This window comes from Elgaria multicarinata, chromosome 1 (genome assembly GCF_023053635.1).
Source record: "Elgaria multicarinata webbii isolate HBS135686 ecotype San Diego chromosome 1, rElgMul1.1.pri, whole genome shotgun sequence".
NCBI classification, from domain to species: domain Eukaryota; kingdom Metazoa; phylum Chordata; class Lepidosauria; order Squamata; family Anguidae; genus Elgaria; species Elgaria multicarinata.
The window spans coordinates 91,444,778-91,464,376 of NC_086171.1; the positions used below are offsets into that span (position 1 = coordinate 91,444,778).

General features: G+C 43.6%; 1 protein-coding gene across 2 annotated transcripts; it reads right to left on the reverse strand.

The window, feature by feature from the left end:
• Nucleotides 1–988: 988 nt before the first annotated feature.
• RETREG3 (reticulophagy regulator family member 3) lies at nucleotides 989–19,482 on the reverse strand. 2 transcript variants are annotated; one of them, XM_063132138.1, is made up of 9 exons: nucleotides 19,134–19,482; nucleotides 16,719–16,825; nucleotides 11,811–11,841; nucleotides 10,142–10,268; nucleotides 9,511–9,595; nucleotides 8,681–8,818; nucleotides 8,119–8,201; nucleotides 4,364–4,496; nucleotides 989–3,756 (listed from the first exon to the last, which is right to left on the reverse strand). In XM_063132138.1, exons 1-9 carry the CDS (start codon nucleotides 19,379–19,381, stop codon nucleotides 3,305–3,307), a joined length of 1,404 nt encoding a protein of 467 aa, XP_062988208.1. In that variant the 5' UTR covers nucleotides 19,382–19,482; the 3' UTR covers nucleotides 989–3,304. The 2 variants fall into 2 exon arrangements, with proteins under 2 accessions (XP_062988208.1, XP_062988197.1); XM_063132127.1 differs by having other exon boundaries at nucleotides 19,107–19,482.
• Between the last annotated feature and the right edge of the window lie 117 nt (nucleotides 19,483–19,599).

Genomic DNA, 19,599 nt, shown 5'->3' on the forward strand with positions numbered 1-19,599 from the left:
AATATTTTTAGTACAAAAATGCCACAATATTAAGTTTAACTACAGCAGCTGGCCAACACCAGCTACCTCCCTCTATCTAATGACTCAACCATGTGAAATAGCTGGGCTAGAAATTAACCCACTCTTATAAAGCAATTCTATGCATGTCTACTCAGAAGCAAACTCCATTGAGTTCTAGACAAGGCTTAATTTTTACTTGTGAGATTGTTAATAGTTATCTCCTACCCCATATTAGAAATTAACTTCCTCACATACCGCCTTTACCCTCCCCATAAAGGATTTTTAGAGCTCGATTTTTGCAAATGCTACAGCATAGTAGGTGAGGGAAGAATTATATCCTTAGAAACAAGCAACTGGGAAGGAGCGGGGACCATGCATGCCTTCCTGAGCTCCTTGGATGAAGGGTGGGATAGAAACATAATAATTTAAAAACACTCTTTCCACAAAGTATTTTTTTAAACAAAGCTGTTTTTCTGCATTTACTGTGAACAGTTAGCTCTCCACTTGTAACTCCTTATAAAAGAAAAGAAAATCGATTTGCAGGCCACCAACAATGACAATTCCATGTTTGTATATCAACCAATATATTGTTACCACTACCATAAATATTCAACATGCATAATGTTTGGAGATCAAGACTGCTAATAGCTCAAACTAGAACAGAAGAAGCAGGTCTCAAGCTAAGTTTTAGAAATACCACTTATTTACACAATCACAGCAATTCAAAGCACTCCAGTGTCTCCATAGGGGATGTAACACATCAACAATGAGTTTGGAAATTCTTTAGTTTGAAAATCTCCTTCCTCGAATTGATCTTGCTTGACATTGCAATGACACATAGCTAATACTCATTTTATACAATAGCAATGGTACAAGCACAGATGCTGAACCAACAGGCAATCTTATTACAATGTGAGTCAATATCAGCATTCTTCAAAGAAGTCTTTCAGTATTCTAATTGCAACAATGAGGAGACAAAGAAACTGGGTGTGTGTCAAATTCTTTATTTTGCACTAGTTAGGGCAGAAAGGAACACTTGACAAAAAAGAAAAAAAGTATTGTTTCACTATTGATACAGTGGAGAAGATGTGGTTGGTTGTCTTATTGCACTAAGGTTTAGTGACTAAACTCTTGTTCTAATCCACATAAGACAAATTCCAATGAAATAAAGTCAGTTTCCCATCTCAAAAGTTATCAGCATCTTATTTTTAAAAATTCAAGATGACAAATTACTCTATAAACATCCACAATATTGGCTGTTTTGTAAACACTAAAAAAGGCAGTTAAATACCATGATATTGCCACACAAATGCTACTAAAACCAAGCTGTTTCAAATTTACAAAACACCACCCTCTTGAGTCTCCTCTACAAGAATGTGCTATTAGGCATATAGCATCTACATCACATTACTGCTTGGCCAAGAAAATAGGCAGTGAGTCACAAAGATCTTCAAATGTGAAGTCAGGAAAATCTGGAAACTTCTAAGCTACCGAGCCTGAAAAATGGCGCATGTTGAATTGGAACTACAGGAACCTAGAACAAGGCTCTCTAACTGGATATGCAGGTATTCAAAATGGTTCAGTTCAGCAGATTCACAAATAGCTATAGGAGGTTGGAAACTATCTAAAGAAAACTTTAAGATGTAAAAGCACAGCATTTATTCAAGTCTCTGTTCTGTCCACAGAGGGTCACCAGGATGGCTTTATAACAAGCAGAATTACTTCTAGGTTACAGTCTTCCAACAGTTTTGCATACAAAACTAATTTCGATATGGAGTTCTGTACGGGAAGATACGTAGCACCAGAATCACAAACTCGCTAGCTGTAGCACATACATAAACTCCTCACAGCTTGTACTGTCCTATGAAGGCCTCAGTGCTTTGCAGGTCTGAGATGTTGGCGAAGACCATGCAGCACACCCCATGCTGGTTTTACTCAAACAAGAAGAAACAGATGTCAGTGGCCCAGCACCAAATATTAGTAACATCCAGATAGCATTTAAAATATTTTATTATTGAGGAACACAGCACTATCTTCACAGCAATGCAGATAGTGCAATCAAAATACTGGAATATGTATCCTCAAACCTGACATGAAGCCATTCTGAATTTAAATAGCTTTAAATAGTCAAAATATTGCTGCTGTACTAAGGTTATAGGGATCCCCTAAAATGATGCAGATCTATTCCCATGTTGTCTTCCCAGGGGCTTTTTCTGAAGGAATATTCTTAAACAGCAAAGCCCACATATATGCCACACTTGGGAAGCAGCCCCTGGCTTTGCTACCAGCTTTCATCTGTAGTACTAGTCAACTAGCTTTCTATAGTAGGTGTACAGCTTTCTTCAAGGGGGTGGGGGGTTGAGAACACTCAACATCCATGGATTCAGAAATTAGAGGCAAGTCAGCAATAGCTAGAGAGGCCAGACTGACAGGCCCCTTCCAGGTTACCTGTAAGAAATCCCAAAGAAATCACATTATTTTAATTTGGAGATAAGACATTTTTTAATGAGGAAACATGTTCTTGGCTCCCACATTGGTGTATGCTTTGGTAGCTGTTATAAGGAGAATAGGGGCCAATTCTTCCATGCTGTTTCTGCCTGAGCCTTTATAGAACTAGGGTGGAGGGTATTCTTCCAGTACTGGCATCTTTTCTTTTTTTTAAAGTTATGTATATGTGTGTGAAAGGGATTCTAACCCATTCAAATGTTATTGCCATTATGATGTGCGAAAAGAGCCTGATTACAACTCCAGGGTTTCAAAAGGTACAAATCTGGGGTCGTTCCGTGCAAATATTTACTGGGGATAAAGGTAGTTTCCAATACCTCAGGGTCAGAGGCTAATACACATACACAACAGAGGTACATTTTATCGGACCTAAGGATTTAAATCCCAAATCAGCAGCTGGGTACAATAATCACCTCCATTGATCAAGAGATTTTATCTGGCTTTTTATCCAACTTTTAAATTAAAGACAATTCCTGCTGCCTAGCGTCTGTCACATTAAACAGGAGCTAAGATCTTACTTTGACACCTATTTAACAAGGACAACAGCAGCAGCAGCAGCAGGAATAAGACATTTTGGCTTTGAACAAGGAGTGCAACACACAGCAAACTAGAAAGGTACCAGGCAATCTTGTCTGATTTTTCTCCAGGAGGAGTTTGTTCTAAAATTCACACCATCTTCCAAATTTGCCGAGCTAGGTCATATACCAAACAGTGGGATACTATCTTATTCTTTGCCAGGGCTCTTCCAGCTGTGCTCCATGAGACCGAAGAGCCACAAAAGGGAAGGGAAGAAAATTATTTATTGGCCACGGGAACTAGAAGGATCCATCTGATTCAACTCTGACTGATCCAACAGTTCAAAGTCATCCCCTTCAGCATCTGTGTCCAGCTCTGAGCTGGAGGTCCGGAGGAAGGCCTTGGGACCTGGCTGCCGTCTGTTGCCTCGCATTGAGCCCGGCTGGGAGGCTCCTGACAAGGCCAGTTGGATCATTCCCCTGGTTACGAAGCCAGCTAAGTCATCTGTAAGGTTGTGCACCAATGGCAGCTCACCCAGGAGGACCTCCGAGGCCACTTCCTCCTGGTCATGGGAAAGCCGGATATCTTCCTGGCCCTGTATACGAGAGGCAAGGCTTGGGATGCCTATACTGGTGTCATCCTCATCATCTATGCCTGTCATCTCAGGGTTGATGGAAGGAAAATCTGGAAGATCTCGGGCAAAGGATTCCTCAGGGTCACTGTGGCCATCGAAGTCTAAGGAGGGAAAGTCAGTTTCATTGTTAAAACCATGGCGTGGCTTCTTCTCTAGTCACCAAGCACAATTTAACCTCATTTTAGAGAACAATTTCTTTTATGGAATCCCTTTTATGCTCTATTGCCTCCCCCAGGAATCCATGATCTGGGCAGTAACGTTTATCAGCATCTAAGGGAGCTATGATGATGATGATGATGATGATGATGATGATGATGATGATGATGCATTTATATTCCAACTTTTTTCCTCCAAGGAACCCAAGGCAGCATACATAATCCTCCTCTCCATGTTATCCTCACAACAACAGCAACCCTGTGAGGTAGGTTGGGCTGAGAGTCTGTGACTGGCCCAAAGTCACCCAGTGGGTTTCCATGGTCAAGTGGGGACTAGAACCCGGATCTCCCAGCTCCTAGTCCAACACTTTAGCTACTACACCACACTGGTTCTCTAAAACCCATCTGCAAACCAACTTGACCAAACCAAGGCTTTTGTACAACAAGACACTCAGAATTGAATCGGAGAGATCAAGAACTAACAAGTATTATTTAATAGCAACTACACCCTGCCCTCTTCTTTGCCCCCACCCCCATAACAGCTCCTCCTTACCTTCAGATCCCTCCGTCAAGGGGGTTTGGCCTCTTGACAGATTGAATGTCCCGTTCTCAGTATAGGATACTTCTGCATCAGAATGTTCTGAATCAGAGATAGCTAGCTCTTTGGCAACCACTGCATCATCCAACTTGAAAGAAAACAGGTAACAAACAAAGCAAGGTTATTTTCAGTTACCAAACTGGAGCGCATGCACACACAAAGACAGGAAAGGCCAGTCATTTTATGGAGAAACCTCAAAGGAATTGCAAACAAAAAGTGATTTTTCTCTGAAAAGGGTATCCCAATCAACATATCCAAAGTCTACACAAATCAATGGAGGCAAAGGCCAAAGCTGAGTTTTGGTCTCATAAATTTACAATAATGCACATATAATTGGACCCCTCTTGTTCTGCTTTACTTAAAACTAATGGCGGGCTGAAATTCCTGTCATATAAAATCATATAATGGACTGATTTGAGTGGAAGGGTTCCTGAGGTTTGAATGGAGGAGTTAACAGAAGGAAAAGGCTGAAGAATTGAAACAAGCGTGTGTAAGTGCAAAGCTGTCTGTGGAACTAGGACATGTAGTCAAATGATACGTTTCTGTACATCATGCAAAGATTTTGGACAAAGTATTTAAACTACACTAATATCTGCAGAACTTTGAGGAGGACATGGGCATCAAAGCAGCAGCTGGCAAGCCAGCACACCTCCTGCTTATACAGCCTGGGTTGCTCCAACACTGGTAACTAGGTGAAAAGTGTGAACAGATTGCATTTAACTGCACTTTATCTAAATAAAGGAGTTTTAGATGTAACAGTGGAGTCTGGCAGCAAATGCGGGGATGCACACTGAGTGCAAGCTGTTTCTAGTTTCCTGCAACAACTTACAAATGCTGCATTTGTAGGTTGCTCCTGTGACGTCCGAACCCAGATGGATTTGTTCATGAGTTAAATAAGGCCAAGTTAACCCAAGAACAAGCCATAGGTTAACTCGTTGTGTTACCCACAAACAGCCCTGACAACCCTCAAGTGTCCAGGTTTGGGCGTCATAGAAACAAATTAGAAACGCCCTATTCATAGATTGTTGCAAGGAACTGGAAGCAGCTCGTGGATAGTACACGTCCCTGCAATTCCTAGGTTAATTAACCCACAAATTACCACTGGACGCTTGCTGTTATGTCTGAGCAGGGCCAGTGTATCACCCTGTGAGCCAAGCAAACGGTAACATTATCTCCCCATTTTTGCAAGGCCCTTCTGCAAAAATAGGGAGGGGGTTTTTTATTGCTGGGGGGGGGGGGAGAAATTTCCCTGAATTTTTCGCATTCCTTTCTTATCTTTATGAAGTGGCCACGGGAGCTTAGTTCCCAGAGGCATCCTGGATCATCCCTGAGGAAACATGGGTTTGCCTCACACTATGAGCAGCCATGAGGCTTTTTAAAAAAGTTAAAGAAGCAAGCACGGTGTGTGTGAAAAGTTAGGCAAGGTTACTATAGCCAACTCCTCTTTTCCCAGAAATATTTATTTACGTATTTACAACTATAAACTGTTCCACATCTAAGCAGACTCTGGAACAGTGAGCAGTAAAAGAATAAAATACCATATTTAAAACTGTTCTTTTTAAAAATAGAATATCTGTTAAAAAGAAACATGGCTGGTCAGTCAAGAAAGACTTCCTGAAAACAGAACAATGTTGGTGCCTGCCTCACCTCCAGAGACTGGAGTTCCACAGAAAAAGGACTACTACACTGAAGGCACTTCTCTGGATGGATTCCAATCGGGCCATACGTCCATACGGAACCACCCGGAGCATGCCCTCAGATAACCTCAGTGAGTAGACAGGTTGATAAGGAAGAAGGTGCTCTTTCGGGCATCCTGAGGCCAAGTTATTTAGGCCTTTATACACTAGTACCCAAACCTTAAGCCTGGCCTGGTAGCGAATAGGCGCCTAGTGCAGTTCCCTCAAGGGGAAGCTTCATTCCCCTTGTGCATTCTGCACTAGCTCCAGCTTCCAGTGCAGCCTTAAAGGCAGCACCACACAGCGTGCTTTGCAGTAATCCAGTCTTGAGGTTACTAGCACTTGTACCAGTGTGGCCAAGCTATCCCAGTCCAAGAGAGACTGTAGTTGTCAAACCAGCTGAAGCTGGTAAAAGGCACCACCTGAGCCTCCAGTGATAGTGATGGGTCTAGGAGCACCCTCAGACTACAAACCGGATCTTGCAAAGGGAACATAACCCCATCCAGAACAGAAAATGAGCCTGTCTCCCAGACTTGGGAACCACTCACTCACAGGTCTTCCATCTTGTCAGGATTCAGCTGCAGTTTATTGGCCCTCATCTAGCACATTACTGAATCTAGGCACTGGTCCAGGACCTGCACAGCCTCACCTGATTCAGATGTTACAGGGAAACAGAGCATACTGTTGGCACTTGCCCCCAAAGCCACTAATGACTGCTCCCAGTGGGTTCATACAGATGTTGAACAACATTAGGGACAAGATGGTACCCTGCGGAACCCAATAGCTCAATTGCCAAGGGGCCGAGGAATGGTCACCTGATATTATTCTCTGAAATTGAGTCCACTGGTAGGACCAGAAGCACTGTAGCAGTGCCCCCAAAGTCCATCCCATGGAGTCGATCCAGGAGGATATCATGATTGATGGTATCAAAAGCTGATGAGAGATAGCGCAGAATTAACAGGGTTGCACTCCCCCGTCCTTCTCCCAATAATGGCCATTCATCAAGGCGACCAAGGTGGATTCGTTCCTGTAATCAGGACAAAACCCAGATTGGAATGCATCTAGATAATATACCACTGCCACAGCCAATGGAATATAACACTTCATGTATTTGATGAAGTAGATTCCACTTCTTGATAGCTTATGACATTTGCTTGTCTTTGAAGTGTTACAGGATTCTTGCTTTTGCTGCAACCCTCTACACTGCTACCCCTCTGGAAGTTATTGTCTTAGATACAAAATTAATAGGCAACCTTTTTGGTTCATGGGCACATTTGGACTTTTGAAAAATTGTCCTGGGCACCATCACAAAATGGCTGCGATGGGAGGCATGGCAAAGGACAATCTGCCCAAAAAACTGAGTACAAGGCAAACTCTATTTAACACAGTTTTCAGTAGAAACAGTAGAAAACTGTTTCAACAGAAGCCTATTTCATAGCAATTTCAGCCATCAATAAGAAATGTGTTATGTTATCTTTTTTGTTAAGTGGGAGGGTTAGGGCACCATGTTTGCCTATCCCTGAAAACAGCCCAGAGATGTTTAGTCACCTTTAATTTTACATTAAGTGAATTAGTCCAACATGGATCAATTTATGTGTCTTTTTCCATGTCCATCAGAGTAAAAGTCAACTATGGTGGCCTTTGCCTACTTTGATTTTGGTAGACTTTGGATGTTTTGATTGAGAAAAATCCTGTATTTGTGTTGCAATTTCCTTGAGGTATTTATTCCTCCCCCACCAACATGTGCCCTATGGTACTTGAGAAAAAGAACTGTGTCACCACTCCTAATCTTACCAGAGTAGTCAGAACTAGAGTTTGCTTCTGAGAATTTAAGACACAGTGCTCACAAGAGCAAGTCCAATTACATTATAAAAACAAGTTCCTATTCAAATGATGAAGATGAATAGAACCACCAGGAGATACCACATGCTTCAAATCAGGAAAATATAAAACGGAACTCACTGGCTACCCTGTTGCCCCTCCCTCCAATCCCAGCAGTGTCCGATGCTTTAGCGAGATCTGTGCTATATTTACCTTGGGACAGAAAGCAGCAAGCTCTTCTTCACTGTCACTCCCATCAGCAGTAGCAGGATGCTGCCGCAGCATCTGGTGTCGCGCTGCAGTGAAAATGGAGCCCATAGTAGTGGTTAGAGATTGGAACAAAACAACTTAGCATGCCCATAAAGAACTCAAGCAGAAGAAAAAAGTGTTGGACTAAAGCAATGCTACTGAGGAATAAGATACTAAGAATGGAAACCAGAGACTGCAGAAGGCAGGGGTGGACACATCAAGAGCTAGAATGACAACGGACCTCTGTACCCTAATTAAAATTGCTATAATCTTGGTCCCATGTTTTTGACAAGCAAATTGTTCCTTGACCGCAAGAAGTACTAATTTCCAAGAAATTGTGGTTAGGTGAGGAGGAACATTCTGAAGCAACCACTGGGCTCATCAGTGCTTTTTTCCAAACCACTAAGGTGCCAAGTTTCTCATGTCATCAGCAAGAAGTGGGAGCTGACAAGACTATAAAACGCAAAACCCAACAACAACCTAAATTAACTGGTGGCAGTTAATACCAGTTGTGTACCATACTCACATTGCCTCTCTTTATGCTTGGACATCATGTAGCCACGAACACTGAAGTCTAATCGCTGCACAGCTGGCTCCAGTTTGGTGTACAGGCGTTGACCCAGGCGGTGGTACACAGCAAGTGGCCACAGCAGGAGGGAAAGCACTGGAGGAAGAGGATGATTAGAGGCCTGGTGCTCAATTGCTCAATGAACACTCCTCCCAAGAAGCATTTTAGGGTAGAGGGGAAAATCTTTAGGGTAACATAATAAGGACACACAGTTTACAACAGAAGTGGGCAACTGGTGGTGCTCTAGATGTTTTGGTTAGTCACAAAGGAGAGAAACATGTTCTTAGAATGCAAAATAGTTTATTCACAGGAAGCCTGCTTCTTATTTATTCTGAGGCCTTCTTCAGGGGGCCATAACATTAATAAAATACAACATTATTATTGTTACAGCCCCCTGAAGGCCTCAGAATAAGAAACAGGGTGAAAAGTGTTGGGCTTCTTGTGAATAAACTATTTTGCATCCTGAGAATGTGTTTCTCTCCTTTGTGATCTGATTTGGATGCTCACTTCCTTTGGGTTTTTCCTCCAGATGTTTTGGTCTACAACTCTCATCAGTTCTAGCCGGCATAGCCAATGGTGAGAAGTCATGGGAGTTATATGCCAAAACATCTGGAAAGCCACAAGTTGCCCACCCCAATTTATAATAAAACTAAAGCAAGATGGAACTGGCTCTGGCTGAATTCAGCTGTCAGCTCACTGCTCAGCATAACTGTGTTTACAAATGCTCTGCCCTTTCAAGTGAAGAGCTCTCTATTGTCCAATCCTCTCCTTGACGCACAGCTACTCACTTGTTAAATAGGCAAGACAGACGCCTGGAATGTACTGGCCCAACACGGCCAAAAACGTGAAGACACCACAAGCTAGAAGGCAGAACTGGAGAAACAAAACCCAATGTTAGTTTCTACTAAATTAAGGAAAGCAAGCAAACCGGCTCTTATGGCTCAAGACCATACAAGCACATTTTGATTGCTGTCAGCAAGGTGATTGCTTAGGAACTGAAACCAAAATGTTTATTCTGCTTGAGGGGCCTTGTGTAAGCAGGGGGATGGGGCAGAAGATTCATGAACTGCAGCTGTCTTAGGGTCTTGGGTGGCATTGACAGAAACGGGGCAAAACCTCTAGAATGTAAGACCAGTCTGTTTAAAGTTCTACCATATAGAATGGCTGCAGTATTTTCAGTCTGCCCCTTTCCACACTTTTCCCTTTGAAACTCCCTCTAAATCCTCCAGGCTCTCCCTCCCGGCATAGAAAGTAGACCTATAAATGTATTTGTGTACACCATTACAGCTGTAGTATGAACAGTCCTCCTTGTACATAATGGGTAATTCATACAGGTGCTGTTCTCAGGTCTTTGTTTCAGATTAACCCTTCCACTCGCCCATTACCAGATGGCTGGTACCACTGAGGGCTGCTTTTCACCTTGCCCGGATTTTGCCTTTTGAAGCCCAACAGGTTCCTCATGAAGCTGTCTCCGGTGACCCATCCTTCTGCCAAATAGTGACATAGTTCAGGCACACTCAGCAGTCGCGGGTGGATGTAGCCCCAGCTGGAGGGACAAAGATGACATTTTACCTTGCTAATAAAGCATTAAGAAATGAATCCTACTGCAGTTTTAAAATGGCCCTCCTCATTCATTCTCATTACTCCTCTATGAAGCAAATTAATCTTCATGTTTTACAAATGAGAAACCAAGATGGGGAAAGCAATCCTATGGCCCCTAGGCAGTGTCTGTGGGGGACATAGGATAGTTCAGATTCCTGGGTGCAAGGTCCGAGACAGCGCTCAAACCCAGGAGTCTAAGCTCCCTGCTCCCTGCCCCCTCGCAACCGACGTGGAGAGAAGTGGCTGGCAAAAGCAAGCTCAGAGAGGAGGGAAAGGGGGTTGTTCTGTGGGCGGGGAGGGACAGAGGATACAAGCCACCCCCTAGTACTAGCTAGATGGGTAAAAACAGCAGCCTAGCAAAAATGCAAAGCGAGGGAAGCCTCCACGCTCCTCCTGCTCTGGATAGGATGACTGTCAGCCTCCAAGATCCGGATCGGCTTGCGCCCTAAAGTAGTGATTTGTCCTTCTTAAATCCACAGCAGAAGTGGAATTTGAAGCTACCTATTGCACCCTGCTAGCTCCCTGCCTGGCATCCTGCCTCTGTGTTTCAATTTCATACTTGCTTGATCGGAGGGGATGTCTTCCCAACCACCAGCAATTCTGCCTGAGATCGCAGTTTTCCTGCCACTAGTAGCACTGGAGAAACACTTATCTCAATGGAGAGGTGAAAGCATGTCCAAATCCTCAATATTCCACCTGTGAGATGATTTTTCTGCTGCTACAGGTGATGGAGAAACAGTAATCCCAAGATCTCAGTGGGCTGGGAGAGTAGGTTTAAACCTCCCAGTGCGTGAATCAGTGTGAATACTGTTATGTGTGTTGACCCTGCCCGCACCCCCATGACACCAAATGTGGCCCTTGGGACCAAAAGGGTTGTGTGCCTCTGCTCTAACACAAAGAGTCTATTATAAACTGTAAGCACTTCTGCACACAAATCCCACAGAAGTAAAAATAATTCTCAATTTAAATGGGACATGAACTGAAGACATTTGTTATGGGAGGCAGCCTGCTGAAATTCAGACAAGCCACCCTTACACATTCACTTAAAGTGTGCTAAGGGAGTAATTAAACTCCATTAAATGACTTTGACTGTGCACTCAAAGAGATAAAAGAGCAGCAAAATGAGTGGATTTTACCATCCTTTCAGTACATTCTTCCCGGGAAACTGGGATTCACAGAATTATGTGAATGTAGAGTTCAAGGCCTCAGGTTTATGTAGTTTACAGCCCAATCCTAATGATGTTTTATTCAGGGACTTGCTTTATAGTACTCTTACTTCCAAGCAGGCATAGAATTGCAGTTTTAATTACAAAATATCAGAAGAGGCAGGTGAGCAACAATATTTAGAAGCAATGTATCTTTCCTTCAACCCACCCATTCAAGGTCATTTGCTGTCAGTAATGTTTTAACAAAAAGTGTAACAACTCATCAATACAAGCACAGATATCATGAGGTGCAACAAAGAAGGTAACTGAATTTTTCATACCTTTCACTGTCTAATTCATCAGGTCGGGCTACTAGAACAGTAAAGACACATCAGGATTAGTTGTAAAAAAATGTCTGGGAAAACACTTTGCTGCATCATTAAAACATGCAGATGAGTTGTGAATCATGTATGCATTTTTTACTACTGACAGCCAGTAACCGTGTCCAAAGAGAATTGCTACTTTCTATGTATAGAGCTCAAAAGAGCTTAGCAATAAGTAACTCAGATGGCTTCCTTCAACATGACCTTGCTTGTGGAAGAAAGTAGGCAATTGTGTGTAAACTGCATAAAAGGCATACCTTCCTGAATGACCCTACAGGAATTTCTTATGCTACTTTCCACTGTTGGTGTGAAAGCAATCGGAATAGGCTAAGGAGGCTCACTAAGACATTAATAGTGGGATCCTATACATGTCTGCTGAGTTCAATGAGACTTGCTCCAGGTATGTGTGTATAGGGTTACAGCCTTAAATGCTCTGCTCTAAGATTAGAAAATTATCCCTCTTTTAGGATAAATTTTAAAAAGTGTGTTTAGGAAATTATTTCTTGCACTTGTATCCTTCTAAGCATTTTATCTAAAAATGTAAAATTTCCAGAAATTTCAAACCATGGAGAAAAACAAGGGGGGGCGGGTTAATGGAAGTTTTAGGGGAAATGGATAACTATGCAATACTGATATTTTAGCATCCTTTACAGATGCTATGCAGTACTGATATTTTAGCATCCTTTACAGCCTCTTTGTTATCACGTATAACTTGGTTTGCTCATAAAATTATCATTAAAATGGAAAATATTTAAAAGTAAATGCAGAAAACAAATATTGTGTGAATAAGCTATACTTTTCAACAATATACCAAACATGATAATTTATCAGGAAGTTATGCATAATACATTTTAGGTTCCTGTTTTAGGTTCCAGAGGGAACTTCAGCAAGTAATCCCTGAATCATCCTAGAAACCAAAAACGGGAAGAGCTGGAGGAAGATGGGAATGCAGCATCTGTTCCTATTGGTGAAAAATTGGTAGGGTTGGGGCACCCCGGCTGTGGAATGAGCTCCCTAAGGAGGTTCGCTTGGCACCTACGTTATATGCTTTTAGACACCAGGTGAAGACCTTTTTATTCTCCCAGCATTTTAACAGTCTATACATAAATTTTAACTCGGTGTTTTAAATCTGTAATTTTGCATTGCTGCTGTTTTTATCTGGTTGAGCTTTTATATTGTATTTTATATTATGGTTTTATACTGTTGTTTTATACTTTGAATGTTTTTAATTTTTGTGAACCGCCCAGAGAGCTCCAGCTATTGGGCGGTATTGAAATGCAATAAATAAATAAATAAGGTCTGAAAGAAAAGCTGTAATATTGTTTTTATATTGTTTTTATATTTTTATATTGTTTTATATTTATATTTATATTGTTGTCTATATGTTTCTGATGGTTTTTTAAAAAATTTGTATACTTTTTTAATGTTTACTGTTTTTCACTGTTGTAAACTGCCCAGAGAGCTTCGGCTGTGGGGTGGTATATAAATGTAATAAATAAATAGCTGGGGAAGGGTTTCTAATCTATTAGGAATGATAACCAATTAAAGCAAGAACCTTCAAATAATCTCAATCTGTTATTTGAAGAGTGACACTTTTGCCTAATGTTGAGGTTTAATTGAGAACTGTATTAGACAGTGGCTGTGAGTTCCATAGAGCCAAGCCTCAACAACAAAAATGTCAGGAAAAGGAACACAGGTGGGATAATACACACACACACACCTATCAAATGCAGCAGGAGGATAACCTATAGTGTTTTCTCACATGTCAATTTTAGAACTGCATTCATTGATTGCTATAGCACCTAACCATTACAATCCCAGAAACACACGGCTCTATAGAACAAAACCCAAACTGTCAAGAACCCACATCTTCACATATTATGGTATGAGGTCTTTAGTCACATCTTGGGAAAATGAGCATGACTTAAACATCCATAAAGGTCTATCAGAAAAATGATACTTTAGATCGGTAATTTTAATGGAAGAAACAACTATGCTGGGCATTCTAAAAGAAAATATTACATAATATTCCAGCAGGCTGTATTGAGGAAGATGAGAAGAGGAAGCAAAGCCATTCCACCACTTCCTTCCTTCCCTCCCCATTTCTTTTTCCTTGAGCCAGTTCGGACGACACAATAGTCAACCATGTGTCAATAATCAACTCTGCGGTCGACTATTTAAGGGTACTGCCCACACGACAAAATAATAGTCAACTGTGAGATGACTATTAACACATGGTTGACTATTGTAGCTGATTCCGTCGCACCCCATCCCGCTCACCCACCAAATAGTGTTGCTGGTTCCCATGAGATTCCCCCATGCCAGTACCTGGCGGCGTGCCTGAGCCCACATGGGGCTCTCCCAGCAAGCCGGAGATGTGCTCTGCTCCTCCTGCTCCATTGTGCGGGCGTGCTTCCCAGGAGAGACCCATGTGGGCTCAGGCACGCCACCAGGTACCAATGGTGGGGGGACCCAGCATGAAGAGGAATTCTCATGAGATGTGCTGCAATCGGCAGAAGGATTTCTCCTGCAGTTTACTGTTACATGTCAAGCTGCAGCAGAAACCCTTCCCCACCCCACTGCCATGGGAGAGATCCTTCCACCTCTCCGGACCAATACCCACAAATGGATATCGGGATGGGAGATGGAAGCATCTTTCTTGCGGCTGTCAAGCCACAGGAGAGATCCTTCTGCTCCTCTGGCCCAATTTCCACAAATGGCTATCAGGCCAGAGGGATTTCTACCATGGCTTGAGAGATGCTTCCGCCTCCCACCCCGATATCCATTTGTGGATATTGGTCCAGAGAGGTGGACAGCCAAGGGAGAGATCCTTCTTCCCCCTGCCCGGATATCCGTTTGTGTATATCCATCGAGAGGGGTGGACAGCTGCGGGAGAGATTTCCCACCCACCCCGGCCCAATATCCACAAATATTGGAGTGGGGGCAGAAGCATCTCTCGAGTAGCTTTAACCCTCCAGGATTTCAGGAGCGGAAGGTGGAACAATTTCTCCTGTAACTTGAAATGCCCCCCAAATCTTTGAGGGTTAAAGCTATACGAGAGATGCTTGTTGTTGCCCTGCTTTGCAAGTGCAAAGACAGGCAGCTGCAAGCATCTCTCCCATAGATTTAAATGAGAAATCCTTTGCATGGGAATGGGAGGACAGCTTGGAGAGAGAAGCCATCGATCACGGCACCCAGCCCACGTGCACATCCTGAGAAACATATGGGGAGTCGCTGATTGCAGCACCCTGCCCAGGGCCAATTGTGGCGCCCCACCTAGGGAAGCATGTGCACATCCCTGGGAACACATGAGGAGCTGCCAGTTGTGGCATCCCACCCAGGGACGGGATGTGCTCATCTCGGGAAGCTGACGTATGTCTATGGAGCCCTGCTGGGCAAGAGCGGCAGCAGCTTCTGCAGCTCTTGCCTTGCGATTCTGTAGGCATGTGAAATAGTCAACGAAGCCCGCCACATGACACAATGATCAACAGTTGTGCAAATAGTCAACTCTGCACTCAGTTCAATTATTTACGTTGGTTATTTCGGGGAAATAACCAACCATGGTGTGGAAAAGGCTCGCAGATGTCACAATAGTCAACGGTTGACTATTTAAGCAACAGTTGGCTATTTAAGCAACCGTTGACTATCATGTCATCTGAACCTAGACCTTGGCTAAGTTCAGACGATACGCTAATCAATGGGGGGTGGGGGTAATAGGAACAAAATGGAAAACAACCATTGATTAGCGTGCCGTCTGAACTCAGCCCTTAAGTGTTGAGTCTTTTTAGACTGTAAACATGCAGGTATGGACTGCATTGTTTAATTACATGCAAACCAAGGAAAGGCATTAGGAAAGGCATAAAAATACTTCAAATAAATAAATAATCTAAAATTTACCATTCCCCCCCCCCACAATTTTCCTGGAAAAAGCCAAAAAAGGTTCTTGAAAATATCCACATTTTGCCTTCTCCCCGCCCTGCCCCATGCCTTCACATCTCTAACATTATCATTATCGATCCAAAGGGAGAGGCGGGTAAGGATGATGATGATTATGTAAGGTAGACTAGGTTGAGACAGTTGCTTGCCCAATTTCATCTAGTACTTCCAAGATGAGCAAGGATTTTAATCTTGATTTCTTATATCCAAGTCACTACTCCAGTCACTTTATCATGCTAGTTGTCAAACGGAGATAAAGGTGTGTGTGTTTTTAAATCTAGCATCTCCAGCTCATTCAAGAGAAAAAGCCATCATATCCCAGGCTGGACTAGCCTTTGAATTTTCTTCAGCTAGAAACTTCATATGGCAAATTATCTTCCTTCTGTGCAGGCGTTTAAAAACTGTTGCTATAATTTCCTGGATCCATGATGAGTATACCTTTCTGGATTATAATCTATTACTATATTCTTTTAAAAAAACCTTATTTAACTATGGCTACCTCCCTAAGAAATTGCATTATAGTTTTGTTCATTTGACCTCACTGTGTGCAGGCAAAAGGATAATTTAAGATGTATACCGATACCAAGATGCTGGTTGGCTCAATGCACAATCTACTGATGTACTGATAGTCAAATCTTCAGCTGGTAAAAAAGTTTCCTCACTCGCAACATTTGATGTTAACTGCCACATACAGACCTTTTCTGGATCCAGAAGTCAAAAACAGCGCTTCAGAACACCTACCTAAAATCTGGGTATGCATACTCCCAGGCCTCTCTACTCCTAAACTTATTTCAGTTAGGAATGAGCCCAGCTTATACGATTCCAGTCTATTTTCAACCACTGTTTTGATTGACGAAGCTTGGTCTGAGCCCAATTATTAAGGGGCAGGGGGAGTGAGCCGCAACCGAATTTCATGAAAATGGAACCTACCTTTTATTTCAGGCCAGATTTTATTTTTCCACTGATCTAAACATACTATCAGTATCAGGGTGAATGCAATCAAGAATATCAGATGGAGAGATGTCAGAGCAAAACACCTGAGGAAAAATAAACTCAGTCAGTACATTATTTCTCCTGGAACTGTTACATGAAAAGAAGAGAAAAGCATTTAAGCTATGGAGCAGCAGAAGCCCAGAATAAATAATGATGACCTTAGGACCAGCACTACAAGGTTAGAAAGCAAAAGGTGTTACACAGATAGTACCCTAGGATCTCAAAACAACCCTTCTACAGCATTCACTGAACCACATTCTCCTGACAAATGTTTAAACAATTCAGCCTTAAGAACTTTTGGCACTCCAGTGATTGATAAAAACCTGTTAAAAGATTTCTCTTAATTTTTAAAAGTGTGAATTTGCTGCAGAGGCACAGTCAGCCAGCACCTTTCATCCTTACAGCATCTTTGTCAACTTGCCTATCAAGCTATTTTTCTAACCCCTTTTAATTTTTATGCTTAACATTTAGCCCGATCATGAGCTTTAATAAGCAAAAATGTTTCACTCATGGCAAAACTTAGATATCTGTAACAGTACAAATCTGCCTTTTGAATGGAATTAACACACTTCAACATAGTTTTCCATCATGGAAATTGCTTGACTAATAGATACAACAAAAAGCCATATATAAAAAAAACAATATTGCTGCTGCACAATGATAGAAAATCAAATGTCAGAGACTTTGCTGCACAAGAGACAAGGATTCCCCAGCCTCTGCCACATGATGCCACCCTGGCACTTGTAGTGTGTGGTTTCCTACCCCCATCCTTTGAATAAATTGGTTCCAAAAGTAGCTCAGCAGTTCAGCAGGTAGATGCTGCAACTACTTGAAGACGGCACAGTTCTCATTGTTACCTTTGAGGCATCATTGCAGCCTTAGCAGCTTGATGTTGAAATAAGGAACTTGTTATAACAAGACACCAAGGTTTTCTAAAGTGGAATTCCAGCAATCTGGTCATCCAGAAGGACAGGCAGTGACAGCACAGAAGCAGAACTTGGCTGGGCAAAGTACAAGGCTTTGCTGAGTGGGGCAATGAGAATCAATCACACTCCAAATTGAAAGAGGTTCCATAAAAGGCACCTGAACTTCCAACAAACTGACTTGCCAAAAACAATTAAACTAGTTCTGCCTATCAATACTAGCTGCACTGAAAAGCTTAAGGGCAGACCTTCCCCATCCAAGCAGCACAGTTAAGCACACAAGGTGTCCCATGTCCCCTTGGCAAATGCAGGGTGGGGTTGGCAAACACACCTATCACCAACCCTCATTATTAATTAGAGTGATGAAACTTTTGAAGTTCAGCATGCGCCAACCTGCCTGACGAAAGAGAATTGGGTAACGCTGGAGATGCAACTCAAATCTCCTTTCTAGATGGCAGAAAGCAGAAAGATGCTGCCTTGATCTCAAAATAAGAATCATAGAATAGCAAAGTTGGAAGGGGCCTACAAAGCCATCGAGTCCAACCCCCTGTTCAATGTAGGAATCCACCCTAAAGCATCCCTGACAGATGGTTGTCCAGCTGCCTCTTGAAGGCCTCTAGCGTGAGAAGAACAAATAAGAAGCGCTTCCTCCACAGTGGGGCAAGTCTTTCTATGTCCGTTCGTTTTAACTTTCTGGTCAAAGCTAAATACCAAAATGGGAGCTGGAGGAATGTGTTCAGGATCGGCCCAGCAGGCCGCGGGACCCAGACGCTTCCCTGGAACAGGGCACCCAGCATGGAAAGCACCACCCAGAGAGGCCAGGCGTGCCTTTTTCCCCCTGAAAGGAGGATTCCCAGCGTCTCTGGCTCGTTCTGCATTACCTTACTTCGAACAGGGCTTAGCAAGGACAAGAAGTGGGCATGTTTAGCCTGGAGAAGAGAAGATTGAGGGGAGACATGATAGCACTCTTCAAAGACTTAAAAGGTTGTCACACAGAGGAGGGCCAGGATCTCTTCTCGATCCTCCCAGAGTGCAGGACACGGAATAATGGGCACAAGTTACAGGAAGTCAGATTCTGGCCAGACATCAGGAAAAACTTCCTGACTGTTAGAGCAGTATGACAATGGAATCAGTGACCTAGGGAGGTTGTGGGCTCTCCCACACTAGAGGCCTTCAAGAGGCAGCTGGACAACCACCTGTCAGGGATGCTTTAGGGTGGATTCCTGCATTGAGCAGGGGGTTGGACTCGATGGCCTTGCAGGCCCCTTCCAACTCTGCTGTTCTATGATTCTAAGAACGACAGAAAGCCCCCGCCAAATCTCTTTCCAGCCCAGTGCTTAGAAGAGCGAAGGAGCCCCAACACCTCCACCTCCACCTCCACCTCCACCTCCACCCCGCCGACCTCAGCCCCGTTGCCGAAGCTGCGCACCCGAAGGCGGCGTGGGCGACGGCCCAGCCAAGGGCGCTCCTCGCCGGCCTCTCCCAGACAAGCGTCGCCTGCAGAGCGCTCAGAGCGGGTTCGTAAGGGCCGAGGCGGGCCCCGAGGGAGGCGCTCAGCGCGCGCACCCGCCGCTCCCGCTCCGACGCCGGGGCCTGGGCCTGAGCGTCGCCGAGAGAACCGCCGCCGCCGCTGCTCCCGCTGCCGCCACCGGCGCTCCGTCCTGCTGCCGCCTCCATTCCTGTCGTGCCCAGCGTCACCGGGGAACCGGTGGAAGCGAAGAGACGATCATCACCGCAGCAACAACACTACCTCACACACGGTCCAATGGCGGCTCCCTTGGCAGGGAGCGCACAGGAAGCGGCGGCGTGGGGCGCGCCATCTTGCTGTACGGAAGGTTTGCCCGGAAGAAGACACCCCGCCCCTTGACGCTTCGGCGCGTGCGCGTTGCCAAGGC

What these genes read in the sequence shown, in the direction of transcription:
- RETREG3 (XM_063132127.1), bottom strand. Translation starts at nt 19,381, where the DNA reads ATGGAGGCGGCAGCAGGACGGAGCGCCGGTGGCGGCAGCGGGAGCAGC. An exon ending in GATGAATTAGACAGTGAAAG is followed by an intron (nt 10,269 to 11,810) that starts GTATGAAAAATT and finishes TTGTCCCTCCAG; the next exon opens with CTGGGGCTACATCCACCCGC. An exon ending in CTTGACGGAGGGATCTGAAG is followed by an intron (nt 3,757 to 4,363) that starts GTAAGGAGGAGC and finishes TTCCCTCCTTAG; the next exon opens with ACTTCGATGGCCACAGTGAC.